The 22952-nt window shown below is 36.4% G+C and overlaps 2 protein-coding genes across 2 annotated transcripts in view; one reads left to right on the top strand and one right to left on the bottom strand.

The window, feature by feature from the left end:
- Positions 1-1606: 1606 nt before the first annotated feature.
- On the bottom strand, positions 1607-2311 carry LOC135221205 (uncharacterized protein DKFZp434B061-like). The gene has a single exon (XM_064259026.1). It carries the CDS (start codon positions 2309-2311, stop codon positions 1607-1609), a length of 705 nt encoding a protein of 234 aa, XP_064115096.1.
- Positions 2310-22952, top strand: part of LOC135221206 (collagen alpha-1(III) chain-like) — a 43064-nt gene continuing 22421 nt past the window's right edge. The window contains exon 1 of the mRNA XM_064259027.1: positions 2310-2522. Coding sequence (XP_064115097.1) covers positions 2310-2522 — 213 coding nt within the window. The remainder of the gene's footprint in view (positions 2523-22952) is intronic.

Below are 22952 nucleotides of genomic sequence, written 5' to 3' on the forward strand. Positions count from 1 at the left end.
GGGGCAACCGAACAAGATGTAAGGTCTGTAAGGTAAGGTCTCCCCCCTCGATCTCTCCTCTCTCTCTCGTGGCGGTATACGTAGTCGGTTGGTTTCTTGCGCCATTTATTCTTATGATGGTGGGAAGAAACTCTGTTTCTTTTACCGTGTTGATAGTCGGTTTCTTCTCTAATATGCGTAATGCTTCAAGATAACGTAGGCGTTTTCGGTCCGGTGCATGGTCAATAATTTCTATGTTCTTTATAAGCTCAGCTCTTTCTGGTCTCCTGTTATGTTTTTCTCTATAGTGAATGAAGATGGCCCCTTCTTGAAGATGACACGAGAGACGCTTGGAGAGTCTGGTAGTGGTCATCCCGATATAAGAATGGTGGCATCCATCCACCGAGCATGTGAATTCGTAGATGACACTCCTCTTCAAAGACGTTTCTGGGGGCGCCGGGTTGTTTCTAAGAAGCAGCTGGCTGGTTTTCATGCTTTTGTAATAAATTATGAGGCTAATTTTATCACTTTCTGTAGGTGGGGGGGAGACATTTTCACTGATTATTTTCCTTATAGCCTTTTCATCTTCCAAATATTTGTGGTGCATATGATTTTTATAAAATAAATATTTTTTTATAGCTCCACTTTGGTCGTTAGTTACGGTCGTTCTTCTTGGTGCCATTTATTTATGGAGTCCCTCGTTTGGCGTTCGACCATACGGTTTGAAAAGTTATTATTAATGAGAACTTGTGTAGACCTTTCGATCTCCCCGGTGGTTTCTCTCCATGTGGAACAGTGTGTAAGGGCGCGGCGGACGAAGGCATCTACCACCGATCTTTTATACCTGTCTGGGCACTCGCTGGACCCATTAAGGCATAGACCCGGGTTTGTGGGTTTCTTGTAAACCGTGGTGGTGTATCCCGTAGGGGTCTGCTGTACCCGAACGTCCAGGAAGGGTAGGGCACCGTCAACGCTGCGTTCACACGTGAAGTGGAGGACGGAGCATTCTTCGAAGGTGTTTCTTAAAGTTTCAAGGTCCTCTTCTCTGTCCAACTTTTATGAAGGTGTCGTCTATGTAGCGGTAGTATTGGGGAGGACAGGGGATCTTATTGAAAACTCTTTCTTCGACGACACTCATGTAGAAGTTGGCAAATAGACCCCTAATGGGGATCCCATTGCCACGCCGTCAATCTGGCAATAAAGATGTCCTCTGTGGGTCGTGAATGGTGCCTTCTTGGTACATATTTCAAGGAGGGCTTTTAGGGCTTCCTCTGGGATGTTCAAAGCCTGTGTCTCCTCACATCTGTATACTCTGTCGAGGATGTGTTCAATCGTCTCGTCGACTGGAACGTTCGTGAAGAGGCTCTCGACGTCAAGAGAGGCGATGATCCTGTAGACGGAGAGTCTCGGAGTTTTACGTAAAAAGTCGGTAGATGACTGTAGACAATACCTGTCTGGAAAGATGCAAAAACACATCCAGCACATTTGTGGGAAAAGTGGTCTAAAGCTAGGAGTACCTAAAGCACCACCAAGAAGCCTATATAACCCCTGCGACCTGCCCTTCTTACCCTATACACTAGGTGTAGTTGTTAATGGATTATTCTCCCCCCAGACCAGACATGCCACGTCACGTGTCCCGGGACGGGCGGGCGTGCCTGCCACAAGTCCCAGGACGGGCGGGCAGTGCCCTCCATGTGTCCTGGGACGGGTGGGTGGTGCCTGCCACGAGTCCCTGGACAGGCGGGCGGTGGCCGCCACGCGTCCCGGGACAGGTGGGCGGTGGCCGCCACGCGTCCGGGGATGAGTGGGCAAGGCCCGACACGTGTCCCGGGATGGGCGGGATGAGGCCTGCCACGTGTCCTGGACGGGCGGGCGAGGCCCGCCACATGTTCCGGTGTTGGCGGGCAGGGCTGCCACGAGTCCCGGGACGGGAGGGCGAGTGTCTGCAACCCGTTTTCACGGGATGGGCAAAATGAGGCCCGCCACGTGTCACGGGACGGGCGGGGGCGAATGCCTGCCACATGTCCTGGGACGGGCGGGGGTGAGGACTGCCACAAGCGTTGTGGGATGGGCGGGCGAGGCCCGCCACGTTCCGGGAACGGGCAGTCGAGGCCTGCCACGTGTCGCGGGATGGGCGGGCTCGCCACGTTTCCCGGGTCTGGCAGGCGGGGCCTGCCATGTGTCGCGGGATGGGCAGGCGGGGCCGCCACGTGTCGCGGGATGGGCGGGCTCGCCACGTTTCCCGGGTCTGGCAGGCGGGGCCTGCCATGTGTCGCGGGATGGGCAGGCGGGGCCGCCATGTGTCGCGGGATCGGCGGGCGATGTCCACCATGTGTCATGGAAGGGTGGGCGAGGCCCGCCACGTTTCCCGGGACTGGCTGGCGGGGCCCACCCGCCATGTGTCCCGGGGATGGGTGGGCAAGGCCTGCTATGTTTCCCAGGACGGGCGGGCGGGGCATGCCAAGAATCCCGGGACGGGCGGGCGGGGCTCGCCACATGTCCCGGGACTTGGTAGCAGGCCCCGTCCGCCCGTCCCGGGACGTGTGGGTGGGCGGTGCTTGCCTTTGTCCAAAACTTAAGGGTAAAAAAAGGAAATATGGGAAAATGGAGCGCTTATGACTTACCTTAGATAACTGTTAAAGGGAATGCAAGGTCGCCATTTAAAACTCGGCTGATTAATCTAATTTACATTTATTTACAAGCAACATTGAATGGCCTGAGATAAAGGCAAGGCAGGTATGCCATCCGGGGGAGGTCGTGTATTGTCTGGAACACTGTTATCTTTCACAAAGTGGAAAAACTAGCCGAAATCAACATCTACTGCAATGCTGGTTTCCCAGTTTATGAATTCAGGTAATACAAGCACTTGCGAGGAGACGGAGCATGGACTCAGCAATCTGGAAATGAATTCCCAAATTACACACAACATAATCTAAAGACTTCTTGCATAATATCTCAGCTGATCACTATGGAGGGTGTTTATCTTTAATCACACACTAGGGGAGGAACTCTAGTGCTTAAATTAAATGTTCAATGAAGACTTAATTTTGGACAGGTCACAGGGGTAGCACGTGCTACGATGGCGGTGGACAAAGGGACGTTCAGTAGAGGTAGTTTCTTAAGAAAAGGGAAATTTGAAAATGGAAATAGCAAGATTTGCCTTGAAGGAATAGGACTGGTTGGATTTTGCACTTTCGAGACGTACATGTAGTCCCTTAGTGGCTTGCACATGTATCGTGATGTCTGAGGAGGGCTTCAACCAGCGACGACAAAACAAAGGGGCTGACTTCAACTCGGAGGCAAGCACATCTGCCTGATAACAGAAGCTGGCATAGACTGAGGACGAATCAGGGCATTTCCAAGCGGCCTGGGATCACACACTGCCTACAGCATTGTCTGGAAAGATGCAAAAACACATCCAGCACATTTGTGGGAAAAGTGGTCTAAAGCTAGGAGTACCTAAAGCCCACCAAGAAGCCTATATAACCCCTGCGACCTGCCCTTCTTACCCATACACTAGGTGTAGTTGTTAATGGATTATTCTCCCCCCAGACCAGACATGCCAATCTCCCCAATGCTTTAAAGTGAGCGTAAAAATGAAAATGGCTGTTCTTCTAGGAAATAACTAAAAATGAATGATACTGGGAAGACGAGGCGATCAAAAACCGTAATATATATATGTATATATATATATATATATATATATTATATATATATCCATATATATATATATATAGGCTATATATATATTATATATATATATATATATATATATATAGTATATATATATATATATATATATATATATATATATATATATGTTATATATATATATATATATATATATATATATATATTATATATATATATATATTATATATATACTGATATATATATAATATATATATAATATATATATATATATATATATATATATATATATATATATATATATATATATATATAATAATATATACAACATATATATATATATATATATATATATATATATATATATATATATATATATATATATATATATATATATATATACATGAGATATTTTTAGATCCGCCATTGCCATAACCACTCTCAATCATGACTCTCTTATCACTTCTGTAATCTTTACTAAGCCTTCCCTTCGTCTTATTTCATCATTTTCCAATCTCTCACACAGCAATACTCCCATAATCTACTCAGCAATCTCATCTCTGTTCTCTGAATCTTTACTTCCTCTTTTCTTCTTAGAGCCCATGTTTCTGCTCCCATACATTAACGCTGATCTTGTCACAGTGTTATATATCTTAACTTTTAGCTTGATTGGCATTTTTCTTATCCCATACTACTCTAGCTATCTTTCTCCACTTCCCCCATGCAGCTTTTATCCGACTGCCTTCGATAATGACACTACCTAAGGGTATATTAAATAAAAGTATTTGAGTCTATATCAGACGATATTACAGAGTTTACGAAAGTAATATAAATGAAAACACAAGTAACGGGTAAAGCACGGCTTACTAAATGGACGTAGTCATGGTCAACCTCTCTTCCCAGTTTAGACAACAATTTCAGTTTTATTTCCCATTCTATTCTGTCTAGCAGTAGTATACACAGCGGTTCATGTGACGATGCATATTTTGAGATGTGGAGCCTCACTACAGAACATTCTTCTTGAATACGAATCACTAAGATAAAATGCGAAGTTGGTCTAGTGCTTACCTTTCAGTCCACATCTGTCCTTGCAAAGGTATTCAGATATTGAGAGAGAGAGAGAGAGAGAGAGAGAGCAGAGAGAGAGATTTGGAGAGAGAGAGAGAGAGAGAGAGAATAAAAGTATTTTTCTTTGTTTCGTGGCTTTTTTATATATACTCGCAGATTGTGCTTCACCTGAGGATAAAGGGTTTCATTCTTTAACTACTATAATGGAATAAATAAATACAACAGTTACTCTCAATACAAAGATTCATTGCTTGCACTAAGTGGCCAAGGTAGCCTGGGTACATTCTTTGTAGAATTAAAAAAAAAACTTATGATCCTTGACAGGAGTAAATAATTATACAGCTTTATATGATTTGGATGACTTATAATATTCCCCAATTTCCCCCCCCCCCCCGCCCCCCCAAGCCCCAGCCCCCCGCCTCCACCGCCCTTTATTTGGGATAAAGAGCCGGGAGTGATGGTATGAACCATAGATCTCTCTCTGTATATCTATGGTATGGGCAATTATATGAGTGCTTCTTCAAAAAAATAGGTACACTTGATGCACCTTTCATTGGCCAATAAATGAAACAAATTCGTTATATCCCCTACGAACGTTAACTGATACTGAACTAAACCTTTTTTTTTTATACGTATAGGTAACCATAAGCTAAAAAAATCTTTACACAGGACATTTTTTCAACAATTTCTAGTAGTCCGTCCGAATTGCATTTCCAAATAATACGAATTGCTCTACGCATTTTGGATTTATTTTACGAAGTACACATATTAATTACGTCTCTCCAAACTCATTATAATTCATTCACATCTGACGTGCTTTAGTCATGTCTTCAATGGATGACAGTGCTAAAGAAACGGCATGTCTGCTGTTCCGTGCAAATTGCATTTCCAAATAATGCGAAGATTTCTAAGCACTTTGGAGTTATTTTAACTAAATGATACATATTCATTACGTTCCCTCCAAACTATAATGCATTAACGTCTGATGGGACATCAGTCATGTCTTTTTTTTAATGAATGGATGACGTGTTAGAGGCACGGCGTGACGTCACCCGGGAAAGTGGAAACAAAACAAGATCCTCCATCTCGGTATCAGTGCTGCCGAAGTGTGGAATTTTCGCCATCTATCCAAGTTGTGTTCGATGCGGATTCCACATCTGCATTTTCAGCAGCAATTTCTTCATGGCACATTCATGTAAATTTGTCATATACAAATTGCAATATTTTTTTACTTCTAAACAATTTCTCATTCAAATAAATATTAAAAAATAAGACTTATCAGAATATGACGGTGATATGATTAATGTACATCAATTCTTATTATTATAAAATTATTTCCATGTGATTTAATGAGTTATATAGTGATACATAATGCTGTTATGCTTATTATAAAATTATCTGTAAAATATATCTGGGACAAATAAGAAAGGAAAAAATAATACTCCTCATATGTATAAATACATGTATACAATGAAGGCAGGGGAAGCACACCAACAGGTCAAGGAACTCATATTTATTAAGTTGCAACGTTTCGAAGCCAATCAGCAGGCCTCATTTTCAAGCTAAAAAGTAACAATATCTAATTAGTAGAGCTTCCAACCACAAGGTTTTAACAATTAATGAATCTTTGTTTATTAAAAAACTGGTCCCCTCACTGAACATTCATGCCACGTCTACACCTCTTTACCTCTCGTGAACTGCTTACGTTTTTTTTGTTAGTCCTTCGTCTGTCTTCGCACTCAGCGGTTGGTCCTTATTTGTATTTTTAACTGTGATTGTTTTATTGTACCTTACATTGTGTATTTTAATATTGTAGCTTAATTTTACTGTACTAATTAGATATGGTTACTTTTTAGCTTGAAAATGAAGCCTGCTGATTGGCTTCGAAACGTTGCAACTTAATAAATATGAGTTCCTTGACCTGTTGGTGTGCTTCCCCTGCCTTCATTGTATAGTTGGGTTTAGAGAAACCTCCGCCTGTTGAATATACATGTATATATATACGTATATAGGTATATGTATATGTATGTTGTGTATATAGTATATACAGGCATGTAATAAATATATGAAATATAATGTTATATAAATATAAATATATATATATATATATATATATATATATATATATATATATATATATATATATGTATTTATGCATGAATATATATATATATAGTAATACATACATCATGTATATATATGTGTGTATATGTATTTGTATATATGTATATATACATATATATATATATATATATATATATATATATTATGTATATACATATATGTATATATATATAGATACATACATATACATATACATACACATTATATGTATCATACCATATATAAACATATAAATATATGTATATATATGTATATTTATGTATATATATGTACATGTGTGTATATATATATATATATATATATATATATATATATATATATATATATATATATATATACTAAACATATAAGTATATAAGCATATATATATATATATATATATAATATATATATATATATATATATATGTAATATATATGCGTGTATATATGTATATATGTGTTTATATGTATATATATATATATATATATATATATATCTATATATATATATATATATATATATATATATATATATGCATCTATGTATGTATATATATATATATATATATATATATATATATATATATATATATAATAGTAATGTACCAAAAATATAACGAAATTGATATAAATCGTTCAAAATCCCTGTGTGCGAAGTTCATGATCATCATATTCTACGAATAGGTGCAGTAAACAAGTGATCAATTTCCTCCACAATCTCCTATAGGCATACAGTTTTTATCGCTAGTAGGTAGTACGCTAACAAGTGCGATACTCCAAGTGTTTTCAACGAAGGATTTTCAGTGCCAGAATTCTCGCTTTTAATTAATTTGCTATGTACAAAGGTAATGTCCAGAGTTTCAAAAATATATCTTTGGAGCTCACGTTTCATAGACAATGAAACTTCTAATATTATATATACGTGCATCTCTGCAAAACTCGTAATGTTCAAGTGACAACCATAATTATGCGGACTAAGTATTCTATCTTCCCGATCGCCAATCCATTATCATGCATATGAGTTCATTGCTTTATCCCGTTCGATACTTTATAGTGACCATATACAGCAGATGGCCTATAAATGAAGAAAACATGAGTGGCTGGAAATCGCGTAATTATATATCGATTTTTCCCCAGAAAAACTGCTATTTTCCAAAGAAGAAACTGAAGTTGAAATTTGTGAAACTCAGGACGACAATGAATTAGTAGATTCATATAATTCACACGATTACATATTAAAAAGTCTTTCTTTTTTTTCCTGAAGATTACTCATATTCAGACGAAGCTGATGATGAAAAAAAAAGTGAAAATGAGCAAGACAATAGTGTTATATTATGTGACATGCAGCCTCAAAATGTTAATAATGATGACGCGGAACAGTGCATGATTATATCGTCAGATAGTGATGAACACACCAACGCAGACAATAGTGTTAAATAAATGGTGACCACACAGCCTCACAAAATGTTTAATAATATGCCGAGGGAACAGTGCTAATTATATGGTCAAAGTGACGAACACATCGATTCAGGTATTACACATCAGTGACAGACTCTGTTGAAACATTGTTCACAAATAGAAAATCAAATGATTCACAATGAGATTCAGGGCCTATGCATTTCATATCGCTTATTCAGAATACACATTATATCTACACACAAATTTTGACTGCATTCTGCATTAAGTAGGTTGAATAAATTTGGTACTCATAGTGTAAAAGTGACTTTTTTTTGATGACGGACCAACTTACTCAGAGAAAAGGTTTCGAACGCACTCGTTACGTAACTTATGACAGCATTTCTTCCCTCTTCTCGATGAATGATTGGCTATACGTAACGAAGGCTAACCTCTGGCAACAATGACAAAAATGTAAATACAAGCAAAGCAGTACACCTTTATGAACTCTGAAACCTGTCCACGTGATAATTGACATAATGAACAAACCAACTATATGTTAATAAATACAAAAACACTTCGATTATTAGTCTAACTCCCAAAATTATAGTCTAATTTATAGGTCACAATCAGATTGACAAGATGTAGGGAATAGTTGGTAATTTTCAAAAACATAGTAGACAAGCTTGATTTGATAACTGCTACATCCAATGTCAAGCAATTTTTTATTTATTAGCTATCTACCTATTTACTGAAAAAAAAATAGCCGGTACCGTATTGCGGCTTTAAACCTTCACCAATAATTATCGTCAGAATGATGACTTCATGAGGCTCCACCCACTTTGGCCTCGTTATAATTCAGGATAACACTGAAGGCTATCATGGACATTGTTGGATTAGAAAATTTAACTTCTTGGCTATAAAAACTATTTCTCAAGTAGTTTGTAAGAAGTGCTAAATGATCGTCAAGGATCCCAGTTGTTGGCCTAAACTTTTAATTCATGTATATTACTGCTTTACTGTTGCGGCACTACTGCTACTGTAGTATTACTGCGCCAGCACAGATACCCCACCCACATCTATGTATCGTTCTGCCATTCATAAAGTCTTTGGGTTTCCGAGCCGATGGAACAAGGTGAATGAATTTCTGTCTGGTGGATGGACGGGGCAACATTTCATCAAAAGTCGTTTACCTTGCTTACGTAATGAATGTTTTCGACTCTTGGCTCTTAATTATTGGCCATAGCGTCGGCTAGATAATTTTTACCCTATAAAAATTAAAACTATCGGGTTTAGGTTATTGATAATGCTGACAAAATTTGTGTGGTTGTAAAATATACATTTGTCAACTTTCAGCTACATCCGATGCTTTTATAAGGAGCCAAGTCCAAAAAAAACCGTGTTACAGAGGCCCTGAATCTCATAGTAGTTTTACCGAGTAAGGTGAGAATTTAGTTTTCCTTGTTTTCGTACAGAAGGCCAAAAGTAAACAAGCATCGCTTGAAAAACTTAACTAAGCGCTTGCGGAAACTTTATGCGGATACAACAGCAACACTTTTGAGAGGTGTAACAGGACCAAACTTCTCAGTTGCACTATGAAATAATTAATAGGAAAGGGTGTAAAAGTTGTAAGAGAATACGAACGTAGGTACAGTAATAGGAATAAGAGGGGTTGTAGCTAGAAGACGAAGGGATGATGTAGAGAACCTTAATCAATGCCTACAGTGCACTGCCTGAGAATAAGTGGTCATTATCCTATACTAGTGACATACTTAACGGAATGCAAGAGAGATTTAAACAAAATAGCAAAGCGCTGGGACCCGTGAAGTTATTCATAAACGAAGTGACCTATTAACCGGGAATCGGTAAAACAAATTAAATATTCTTGGCAAAAGAAACTTTGCATCTCAAAGCTTTATGTGGCAAAGCAGATTTGTTTGCCAAACGACCTCGAGGTTGGCATACATTAATTTCATATAGGCCTCTCAAATGTGTGTTCAATAAAACGCGAATACTGTTAAAGAGCCTGGTTATTTCTAAATTAAGTAGTTTTTACTTTCAACATCTGTCATTATATGGATGATAAACCAGATTCCACATACTATGTTTTTCCCTATATAACGAGGAAGCATTCAAAGACTGAAAACTAAAGATCTATAATTTATTAATAAAAAACTATAATACACAGGCATATGGTAGGTTTACGAATGCACAATATCCGAGGAATTTGAACTTAATTTACAAACCTATCAATTTTAATGAAAAGTGCATCATGGAATATTTAGAAATTAAAAATAAATAGAAGCTTACATCTCTTGTCGACATCGTGGATCTCTAGAAACACAGCCCAACACAAAGGTTTTGCACATTTTCTAGAATACCGATTCCTCCAGCAAATTGTGACCTGTAACAGAAACATAGCGGCAGAAAATATTCTTACGGCAATTACTCGGCAACTCCGTCTTGAATTAAGTACGATATCTTTTAATTGAAGGGATAATTAGCGTATAAAACCCTTGAGTTACATTTCTCCATCACCACCCAAAAAAGGTTATTAAACATTTTAGAGCATAATTATGCATTAAGGCTATATACAAAAAAATTATACTTTACAATGCTACTCTCCTTCTGATGCCATTTGAAGTTCAAAATTTTCACTATAAGTAGAAACCACTAAAAAAAGCATATATTAATACGTAGAAGTAAACCATTCTGAAAATCGTCAAATCAAAATGAAGATAACCCACATACTATGATCAAAGTCGGTGTCTTAAAAAGTTACCTTCGATCTCTCAAGTATTCAGGTTTATATAAAAGTTAAAGAAACACCTGAACTTTAAAATAAAGCAACGAAGTTGTGTAATGTGAGCTCTTGCTGGGGAGGAAAAGCTTACATCATAGATCATTTTTGCCACTAATTATCAAAACGACTTAATAGCTCGTACTTTAGTATACTGCATTTAAAATGTATATTGGTACTACATGCATTAACTGCATGCTGACCTTTCAAGCATTTCAGGTGCTATATAGCAAATGCAATCAAACACATTATTATGAATAGCTTGGCAAAGACCGACGTTCATTACAGCATCACATTTACTAAAGGGTACCAACAATGACATCCAATTCATGATAGCTTCACAACCTCATCTATGTTAATGCGTATTTCACATACTCAAAAGCCTTGTTGATGGATATACCATTGGAAACTCATGCCTTGATTATGGATAGCATCCCAAACTCAGTGTGTACATGAACAGTTACACAACGCACTGTTCAAGGAAGCATAACAGTTTCCGCTTATGTTATGACCAGTCCCACAAAGAAGTGCCCTTATTCAAGGAATGTCTTGACTTGCGATCATGAACAGCATTATAATCATTGTGCCGATAGCACCATTTAATCACTGTGTTCACGGATAGCCACATGGTTCATGGACAATAAATTGGTTGCTTACGGTCATGGATGGCATCACTAAACTATTTCCAGTATTCGTGGGTAACATCACAAATCTATTGTCAGCGTTCACGAGTAACATTACAAAGTCGCTGGTAGTATTCAAGATTAACTACCAAATTCATTGCTTATGAATGAGTATCAAACTTATTGCTTGTGTTTATGAGTAACAAACACAATGCCTGTGTAAAGTAAAACTCACTGCTTGTGTACATAGGAGTAACACTCGTTGCTTGTGAATATAGAGTAGCAAACTCATTACTGTTCATAGAGTAGAAGCCAATTGCCTTAATTTATTGGGTAACAAACTCACTGCCTGAATTTATTGGGTAACAAACTCACTGCACGTGCTCAGAGCAAAACTCACTGTTCACAAATTAAGCTTATTGCTTGTGTTCATGGAGTAACAAACACAAACCCATTGCCTTTATTCATGGAGTAAACAAACCCACTGCCAGAATCTATCGGGTACAAACTCATTGCCTGAATCTATCGGGTCAGACTCATTGCCTGAATTTATTGGGTAACAAACTCATTGCCTGAATTTATTGGGTAACAAACTCATTGCCTGAATTTATTGGGTAACAAACTCATTGCCTGAATTCATATTTAACATACAAACTGTTAGCGGATAGCATCATCAATGTCCTAAAGCTATGAGTAAATGAGTAACCTGATAGTATCAAAACTAACCAACATACCTGACAACTTTCTAGACTCCACTCAAAGTCAATACGAATTACCGTAAATACATATTCCAACTATTCTATGCAAAGAACATCCAAGACTTTAAATTTCCATACTTTCAACTAAAAAGTAAACAGATATTCGAATTATTCTATTTAAAAAAAAAATCACGGAACTTGAAATCTCCATAAATTAAATTGGCTTCCGTACCGTCTGTTAACAGGAGCTGAAAGTTCCTATCTATGAGTTACTGAAAAATTAAAAACGAATTACATCTGCTAACAGCAAAAATCCAAACATTATTTTGGTATTATCTCTTGAGAAGATTTGCATAGTTTTGATGATTTTTCAGAGATTAGCTATTACCGTAAATGACCCGTACATTTAGGGAGGTTCCTATAACCCCTGTAACCAGAAATCATCGGTTACAAGAAAGTAAATAACAAGATTGAACCCTTTGAATTCTATTCAGTTTAACGCCAACTTTAAGCTTACTTCAATTCGGGCAAAACCTTTATGAATATTGGCCAAAACTTATCTGACTTAACATAACCACCAATTTAATCCATCTTCCAGTACGCTACAATTCTAAAGTAAAACTTACCAAGAGGCTAGACCTGTACATAAATTTAATTTGCTTTAATGCCGAATGTTGCCGTTTGATGGCATAAACATTCTCAATTTCCCCAAACCTTTGGAAGCTTCTACAAACTGAGTGGGAGGCAGCCAAGCACATTTAAACACCTAACACCTATCTGAACTTTCAAGAAAATTAAGCAATATTTGATTAAGTTTATACTTATCGCTTAAAAGAACGATTGATAAATTGTTCACAACCACCCAATAACCTGCATAGTAGGTCATACGACCTACTATGCAGCACATGGGGGCTCCTCCACCCCTCCCGGGGCGCCGCCCCAAAAGGGGTGGAGGATAATGTGAAATTGTTCAAGAACAGTATATAAAAATGGTAAATTTATTACAAAAATTAAACTTATTAATGACAAATTAAAATATTAAATTTAAGAAATTAAAAACCGTAAATTTATGACAACAGCAAATTTATTACAAATTAAAAAAGTAAATTGAAATTAAAAAGTTGAATTACAAAAGAGTAAATTTGTGAAAAAAGTAAAAGTAACGACAAAAATGTCAAAAGTACAATTATTATAATATCGTAAATAGTAAATTTATTACAAAAAAAAAATTAAAACTAAATTTATGACAATGAAATTGATAAAAAAAATTAGTAAATTTGAAAAAAACATGACAATGACAAAACTAAACTTTAGAAAAAATACCTCCTACATACCTATTGCTAAAGGAGCACCTTTATCATGCGTGAAACTTTACCGTCAGAACAGGCACTCAAAAGTAAAACTTACCAAAAACATCCTGGAAAAGACAAAGCTTTAGATCGGTGCGTAACTTGCTCCAAGTCTTGTAAATTTTGGGTGTCTACTTACGTCAGATTATGGGTAAACGCCCACAGATATAGTTATAATGTCAGCCAAAGATTTGTAAGAGACTAAACACGTAGCAAGATTCGAAAATCCCCAGAACAAATATACAATATTAGCAATAATAGAGTAAAGTTCCAGTGTTACCTTGCAGAAGCCCTGTGTTAATTATAACTCGACCGACAAAGTGGCGAGAATCATGGAATCTGAAGCACCAGCTGTAGTTTAGTAGAGTGATAAAAGAGTTTTTCGTAAAAACTAAACAATAGGACCAATTACGCTACGATAAATTAGGGGGGAATTGAATGTGGCCCTACCGAGGAAGAAATGATTACTTAGCAAACTCCTGTCAAACGTCTACCACCCAGAACAACGCTATTACAGCCGAAGCGCCGCCCGAAGGTTCAACCATACAAATGCCAGAACCAGAACTCGGACGATGTTGTCGTTTGCCAAGGACTCTAAAACCTGAGAAGTGTCTTGCTTCTTGGAACATGACCGAGTGTGATCTATGGATATCTTTGAAATCCCTAATTTTGCAAATATTTCTGTTTCCTACTCCCTTCTTTTACTTGTCATTTATGGAAGCTTAAAATTAATAGATTTTCCTGGACGTAACTTGTGGGGCTCACGAAATGATTTGTAGCATAAACCTGTCGCATATTTCTTTTCATCACTTTGATGAAATTACCTTTAATTCGCGTGGATATTTTCTCATAACGATATATAATGAAATATTCTATATATACGTATACACACACGCACGCACACACACATACACTCTGTATATATATATATATATATATATATATATATATATATATATATATATATATATATATATATATATATATATACATATATATATGTGTGTGTGTGTGTGTGTGTGTGTGTGTGTGTGTGTGTGTGTGTGTGGGTGCGTGTGTGTGTGATTCCCAACCAAGTTCAGATTGAATATTACTACAATTAGTCGCACTTTGCCCTACATTACTACTGTACAACTGATCCTAAGTTTTAATGCAGAGTATTTATATAATTTTTTTTTTATAATTACTGAAAATATCCAGGCTATTACTTGTGGCTGCCAAGCAAGCATTGAAAATCCCCGTTTGGGTATGTGTTTAACATTATTTTCTAATGATTTTTTGTTTTCCTTTGTTCACGTACAAATGTTTGATTCTGCGTTATATAGTATATATATACTACACACACACATATATATAATATATATAAATATAATATATATATAATATATATATATATATATATATATATATATATATATATATATATAAAATATATGAATAACTTGATCACGAAGTATATAAAACGTGATGCTATATATATATATATTATATATATATATATATATATATATATATATATATATATATATGCCCATGTGTGACAACATTTTAACTATTGAGCTCTTTATTTAGGGTGGGTCAACAATCCCGTAAAAACCCTCATAGGTAAATTCAATGTGTGGTCATTTTTAATCAAGATACTTGACAGTAAGTCAGTCAGATTCTCCAAACACCACTTACTATTCACGCTTTTTAAGAAAACGGCGTCTCTTCTAATGTTCTTGTGAGGAGTCTGTATCTGAACATCAGGAAATTTGAATTTTGGTGGCTAATCTGAGTGGTATACTATAATTTTCAAATTTCATTATCTCAAAAAACAAACCCCGAAGGAACCCCTCCAGAATACGAGCTTTCAGAGAAACTATGCACACTTCTTTAAAACATATTTCAGAACAATAAAACACATAACACTAAACTTTCTTTCATGTTTTTCATATTTCTAATAATAAATTATTTGTTTCTCTTCAATCGGATTGAAAGTAGAAAACTTTCAATTACGAGCTCGCATTGACAGATGCCAATATTAAATAGCGAGTGTCTTTTACAAATCTCACAAATGAGTCACATTACGATATATTTTGTAAAGAATGGACGCGTAAGGTTTTGCATATTTATAAATCAAAGAAAGAAACCATTGCTTGTCAAATTTTAAATAAGATGTAACATAAAATTAGTATTTTACTGGTATATCAGTTCCATACCAGTGATGCATTTTTCTGTATCATTTGTGTAACGCATTTCATTATATGAAAAGGATTTCAATTTATATATCAAGGAACTAATGTAGACAGTAAATAGCGGAGGTCTGAGTTAATATACGTTTTTGGAGGAGGTAAACACAATTCTCTTCCCTCAGGTAATCCCAAATAACGACAGAATAGTCCTTGTTACTGTTGTTTCAGACAGAGAGAATCGTAAAATTTAGGCTCTATGGACAATACTGGGGAAGTTTCGGCCATTTGGCGCTTACGACGGGAAAAGTAGTGAGTTGGAATGTCTGACGGCGAGATAAAGAAAAATATGGAATAAATGAGGTAAAGCAAAACGATTTAAAGGTAAACAGAGGGAATTCTCCACAGTTGCACAAATAACTAAAAGTCAAAAAGGCCAGGGAGCAAGAGTGTAGAAACGGAAACGGAAATGGCTAAAAAGTGGGTGCACCTAGGGCCCGAAGGGATGCTGCAGAAGCTATGATAATGCCTACAGCTCACTGTAAGGTATACTGACAGCACTAACACCTGCGGGGCATTGAGGTAACTACAGCAAGAGAAAATGGCTTACAGAACTGAGGTAGACTCAGAGGAAAAATAAAAATGTCTTAGCAAAAGATAATCCGGAAAGAGGAAATGGAAGAGCAGGACGAAAATTGTCTTTTTTTTCCCGTATGAGAGTCTTTTTTCTTCGTACGAGGAAAAAAATACCCAGTGGGGTTTTCATAGATTAAGGCTTAGGCTGAAGATATACGGAAAGACAGCTTTAGTTGCGTTTATGGGTCGAAGAGCGCCATTAATGAAGCTTACATTAAATCAAATTATAAACAAATAAGCATATTGTCATCCGCCTCCTTAGATTTAAGTACTAGCTTAAGTGGAAGATAAATAAAGTTGCTTCTGTACCAGGTAGGAGACGATCTATAAGTTTAAGGAAATATTTCAGTTATAAAGAAAAGGGGGCTCATTTAGTCATAATGAATAAAAATGCTGAAGTTTCACCCCCGATTGGAACAGTAAAACCTTCCTTATTCATGTCAATGCAGTTGCCTCAGCTGTATTGTTTATATTGCTATTTATAAAAATAACATCAAAGAATACACAATCTCTAATTGGTGCATTGTACTAACATCCATTCTGTTCATTGCTTACATAACTGTTATTTGTAGTCTCATAATCGAATTGAGCTTTTTATGGCTATCTAATGGGTGTATTCACTAATTCGTTGCATTGATAGCCATTAGGAATTAGGTTATCTAAGCGTTTTGTTCAACAACAGCAATTACACTGTTGCGATCACGTGTAGTTCACTTGTGTCGATACAGCGAAAAATACGTCTCCCAAGGATCTCTATAGATCTCTTTTGTTTATGAGTTGCATAATTAATTGGTATAATACCAGGGCTCAAAAGTTAATAATATGAAACCTTTTAACTACACTAAATCTTTAAATATATTTCGTTCCTCCTTGGACGAGTTGGATACGTGCTCGACTTAGGTGATGCTTGGGAAGTCCCAGGCATCACCTAAGGGCATATCTCTCACTATATATTTTACCAATGAAACAACTGTCATTCACTGCTTGATAAGGGTGGAAGTAAGTCTACCGAAATATAGTCCTTAGCTTTAAAACAGTGTTTTAATGGGCATTTTATACTTGAGACGTATCCTGTTTTAACAGAAGAATTTATTTACATACACATACACACACACACACACGCAACACACACACACATATATATATGTTTGTGTGTGTGTGTATAACTGAATCACGAAAGTTTGGATCGTGATAAATGCATAAATAAAGGTATAAGCCACGAAGGAAAGTGAAACACTAGGGTAGCTGCAAGATCTTTCGACTCAACGTCCTTTCCTTTTCAGACTGACTAACATACATGAGAAACTGAGAGGACAAGGAGGGGTCGTTATAAGTGACAGATAGGGATTATAAGCAGATAAGTACCTAGAATCCAACACACCCATGTTTGTGCTCGCTCGGGGAGGTTACTAATTCTCCAGGTGAGTTGGATTCTAGGTGCCTATCTCCTTATAATCCCTATCTGTCACTTTACTACCCTTCCTTGTCCTCTCAGTTTCTCTTGTATGTCATTCAGTCTGCTAAGTAAAGGACGTTGAGTTGAAAGATCTTGTAGCTACTCCAGTGTTTCACTTTCCTTCGTGGTTTATACCTTTATATATATATATATATATATATATATATATGTATATATATATATATATATATATATATATATATATATATATATATATATATCAGGAAGATCATTGATAAAACATTCAGGAGTCCCTGGAAGACAACAGTCTATGCAGCATGCTTTAATTATGTGAAAACGTTTTATGTCGCTTCAATACATCATCAGTCTGAAATTATTAACATTCTTCTATATAATAAATTACAAGATAAAAGCACAAATTATTATGAAAAATCAGCAAAAATTAAATAATTTAAAACTTTAAAATTATTTAATTTTAAAGTGTTGTCTGGGCATGTACGAACTTTCCTAGTTTCTAGGAAAGTTCGCACATGCCCAGACAACATTTAGGCCAGAGAGAGGGGAAACGAAGAAACATTAGAGTTTAAGCCTGGAGAGAGGTGCATGATAAATAAAGACTCAAAGGTCGTTAAGCAGCTTGTTTGTTTAGTAGTGCCTATTATTGGAAGATTTTTTTTTTCACTGTAATTTTGTAATTGGATGGATGATTCCTGATGTTAGAAAATTCCGGATTAGATATTCTTGACCCTGTCCTATAACTAAGACCAACATGGCTATAATATCGAACCTGCAACAGTCTCCGATAAGATCCAACGTAATTACCAAGGCATCTTGGGCAGTGAAATTTATATATTATGTTGGATCAAACGAATTCTTGAAGCTTGTCCTTATAACTGAAGAAAACTCCGATTTTCTTTTCTTAGGGTTCATAGGAACGAGGTTTAATTTCAAAAATCCTAGTTCGTTTTCAATAATTTGTTTAATTTTGGAACGTAAATTGTCGGAGTGAATAGAAAAGAAATTGGGGCAAACAATAGTTTAATTTTAGAACTTTAAAGTTCATTGTAGGTTGGAAACAAACTTTGCTAACATTTTGTTTATAATATTAAAAACTAAATTTCTTGGGAATGATTTTTTGTGTGAAATACTCAAGTAAAAATTCAATTTCAATATGAAAAGGCCCAATCTGAGGTATACCTAAGTGCTCTAAAAACAAGAAGAGTAATTGCATTTATTTTAAAAGAATGAAAACAGGAACTAACAAAGTTGCTGCCTAGACCTGTAAAAATATTTTCCTGGAAAACAGAAGTACTAACACTGTGGTTATGTCTAATAAACTTAACATCTAAAAATGCAAATGTTGTCCTTTTCTTGTTCTAAAGTAAATTTCATGTTAGGATGTATGTTAGTAACATATTCTAAAAATAATTGACATTGCCAAGAATGTTTGAATAAGGCAAATGTATCATTAACATATCTTCTGTAATATGTTGGTTTAAAGTTCTTCGGTCAATTCTTTAAAAATTCTTCTTCCAAATGACCCTTAAAATAGTTTGCAAACAACGGGCCTAATGGGACCCCATAGCAACTCCCCCGACCTACAGGTAGAGTTGCTTATTAAAGATGAAAGTTGAATCTTGCACAACAAGGATTTTAAAACCATAAACAATTTCAGCATCACTAAAAACCTTATTTAAAATAATCTCAATGGTTTCAGAAACAGGTACGTTGGTGAATAAGGACTCAACGGCTAGGCTAGCCATGAATAGTTCACCATCTTGTAACAGCACTTGCTTTTGAAAATCAAAACCATCCTTGTAAGTAAATTGCGATATAGAATATTCGTTTAAAAGCTTAACCAGAAACTTTGAGATGTTATAAGCAGGACTGTTGTAAGACGACATTATGGGTCTAATTGGTGTACCATCTTTATGTATTTTAGGGAGTCCATATAATATGTCAAAAGAGGAACCTGTAACAAAAAGTTTATGAAATGCCTCCTCATCAATAATCCCATCTTGTTTAAGTTTTCTAAAAAAAACGGTTGATTTTGTCTTCTTTTTTTTTAAATGTCAACGAAGTTCGGTTCAACAATAAGTTTGACTTTAGAGTTATCCGACAGAATCATATTAATTTTCTTTTTTCAAGATAGTCAACCTTATTAAGAATTACTATACCACTGCCTTTGTCAGGTTTGCATATTACTATGTTATCAAGTTTACCAAGTTCTTCAGACTTTCAGAGTCCTCTTTCCTAAAATATGGAGCCCATTTTACCTTAAATTTCTTATATGCGTCGTGAAGTAACAAAGATAATTTCTGTTGCAAGCTAGACATGTTAGTATAGTTATTGCTTGGCCTTGACTTCTGTGTTCCATCTTACAGACCTAACTTTGCTTATTTTTATTTTCCTTTCGAGGTGCTCTTTCAGAGTCTCAAGGGTCTTAACTTTACTAACATGTCTAGCTTGCAACAGAAATTATCCTTGTAATATCATTCAAGATGCATGAAACTCAACTCATTCACTAAACTTAGTATGGTACAAAAATTGCATCCTATTACTGGTGCATGATTAGTAGAAACGAAATTGTAGTGTGATATGAATAGAGAAACATATACATGCAATGATATTATGATAGTGATAGTAGTTTCCCCCAAATTACACCCATTTTCTTTATTTTTCCCCTACAGCAATTCACCTGCTGACGCAATAAGTAGACAAAGCTCCGCCTACTTGGGGATTTGGGGGAAGTGAGCAGACCTTGTCTCTCTTGGCCTTGGTGAACAGAATGACGGTCATACGCTTTTTAGCCTATTCCCATTTATACATAGGATTTAGGAAAATACAATAACAATAATTAAAAGAACTTAGAATTTACAAAAAACAACATATTTATAGCATCCAATATTACTTAATATATAATATAATAGGCAGGAAAGTGGGGACCAGAGATGGGAAGGCCAGGAAGGTGGGCTGAGGGAGGGATGAGGTGGGGAATGGGGAGGGAGGTAGGGAGGAACGGGATGGGGATAAAGGATGTTCGAAAGCATAGGCTGGCAATGCTTAACAACAAGATGTAAGTCACAAATAAATCGCTTAACTAACACCATTTGACAATGCACTCTATTACCGAAATTTAGGGGGAGGGGAGGTGTTTTGTACGCTGTTTCAAAGTACCATTTCTATCAAATAATCAGTTTGAAAGATATTTGAGAAAAGCGATGACTCTCGGTCTCTGAAATGCATAGTATAGCGTAGTAGCTTACATGTTTAGCGGTTAATAAAATTATATTTCTTTTAATACAGAAGCTAACAATTATCATAAAAATAATTTCATATTTTTACCAATAAATCTAAACAGCTGATTAGAAAAACGCCCTGAAATATCAGCTTTCAATAAAAGGAATATTTGTGCTCTGATGTATAAAAAAAGAGAACAAATTCACTTATTATAAAAACTTCTAGATTTTCATAATATAAGCTGTTCGGTGAATGAAGAAAACAACCTTTCAGTACCACTATACCGAGTTTGTGATATAAACAGTCAAAATGACTGTTTGGTCCCCGACTTCATTATGCAGCAGAACCACATTCATATATATTCAGGAGATCAGAGACGCTCGCGAACGAATTTGCAATGCAAAGTACAATGTGAAATCTGTCTTAGGTAAAGGTGCGAATGTAACAGAAATTCACCAGGTACAGCAGTCTATAGAATTCTTTTCGTTTTTGCTTTACTTTTCTCTGATTGTACAGAACATATTTACTAATATATACATAATGAGCTTCAGAAGGCTTCACAAGTTTTAGTGAACAAAATGCGTAAATAGACAACTGGAGAGATTTACGGAATGCTAACACCAGTCGAACAACAGACGTTCCCCTATAAAACTACAGTACCAGGAATAATACAAAGAGGAATTGCTCCAGTTAATTAATGACGGTGACACCGTCAAATTTATTATATCTTACAAGAACAGGAAGAATGGTGGCCTCTTCTTGAAAAATAATCTTTCTGATGTGAACAGCGACATGAATCGCATGGGCGTGGTTTACCAATATGCATGTTCGATCGGCGACTGTAAGCTCCGCAATATTCCATGTAATATTTTGAATCTGTTTGGGACGATCGCTACTACGCTTCCTCTGTGACTGACATACCACCTCCAGACAGGAACGCCGAAAACGCATAGTACACTTCAGGCGCGTACCACCAGCTGAACGAGGGAGATGCTGGTGAACAACACCATTATAATGGATGGTTCTCATGAAAAAAGGCGCCTTCAGATAAGAGGCCTTGCATATGAGAGAGAAATAACGGTCAATGAATATGCAGATTGGTTATACATCTATCACACTGCCTTCATTCAACTGACCAATGTGATTTTTTTCAATAACAATTAGTTTTTATTCTTTCAGTTTTAATAATACTCATTGTGCCGACCTTTATTGTTGTTTGGTGACACCAGTCATTTATTTTAACTATCAATCTGTAATTGGAGACAACTTCATGTATAAACTTATCTGAATTGTTTTGCTTATTTTTAGAAAAATTATGACAAACAAACTGTCATTACTTATTCAAGGTAGTTTGGGATAGTTCCATCGTTGACTTATAGATAAACTGCTTGCTTTCCTTCCTATTTTCCTATCGCGAGTAACTTCTTACCAGGACATTTTGTTGACTTCGAGGACTTGTTGTTTGATTTGATTTGAACATAGAGTTTAGGCCAAAGGCCAAGCGCTGGGACCTATGGAGTCATTCAACACTGAAACGGAAATTGACAGTAAATAGGTTTTAAAGGTGTAAGAGGAGGAAAACCTCGCAGTTGCACTATGAACCAACTGTTAGGAGAGGGTGGAAAGTGAGATGGAAGAAAGAGAATATGAATGGAGGTATAGCAAAAGAAATGAAAGAGGTTGCAGCTAGGGGCCGAAGGGCCGCAGTAAAGAACCTCAAGTAATGCCTACAGTGGACCGTATGAAGTGCACTGACGGCACTACCTCCTTAAGGGGGAGCAGTGGTTATTATAAAATCTTTTGTATTTGAGGATGACTCA

Source organism: Macrobrachium nipponense, chromosome 2 (assembly GCF_015104395.2).
Source record: "Macrobrachium nipponense isolate FS-2020 chromosome 2, ASM1510439v2, whole genome shotgun sequence".
NCBI classification, from domain to species: Eukaryota; Metazoa; Arthropoda; class Malacostraca; order Decapoda; family Palaemonidae; genus Macrobrachium; species Macrobrachium nipponense.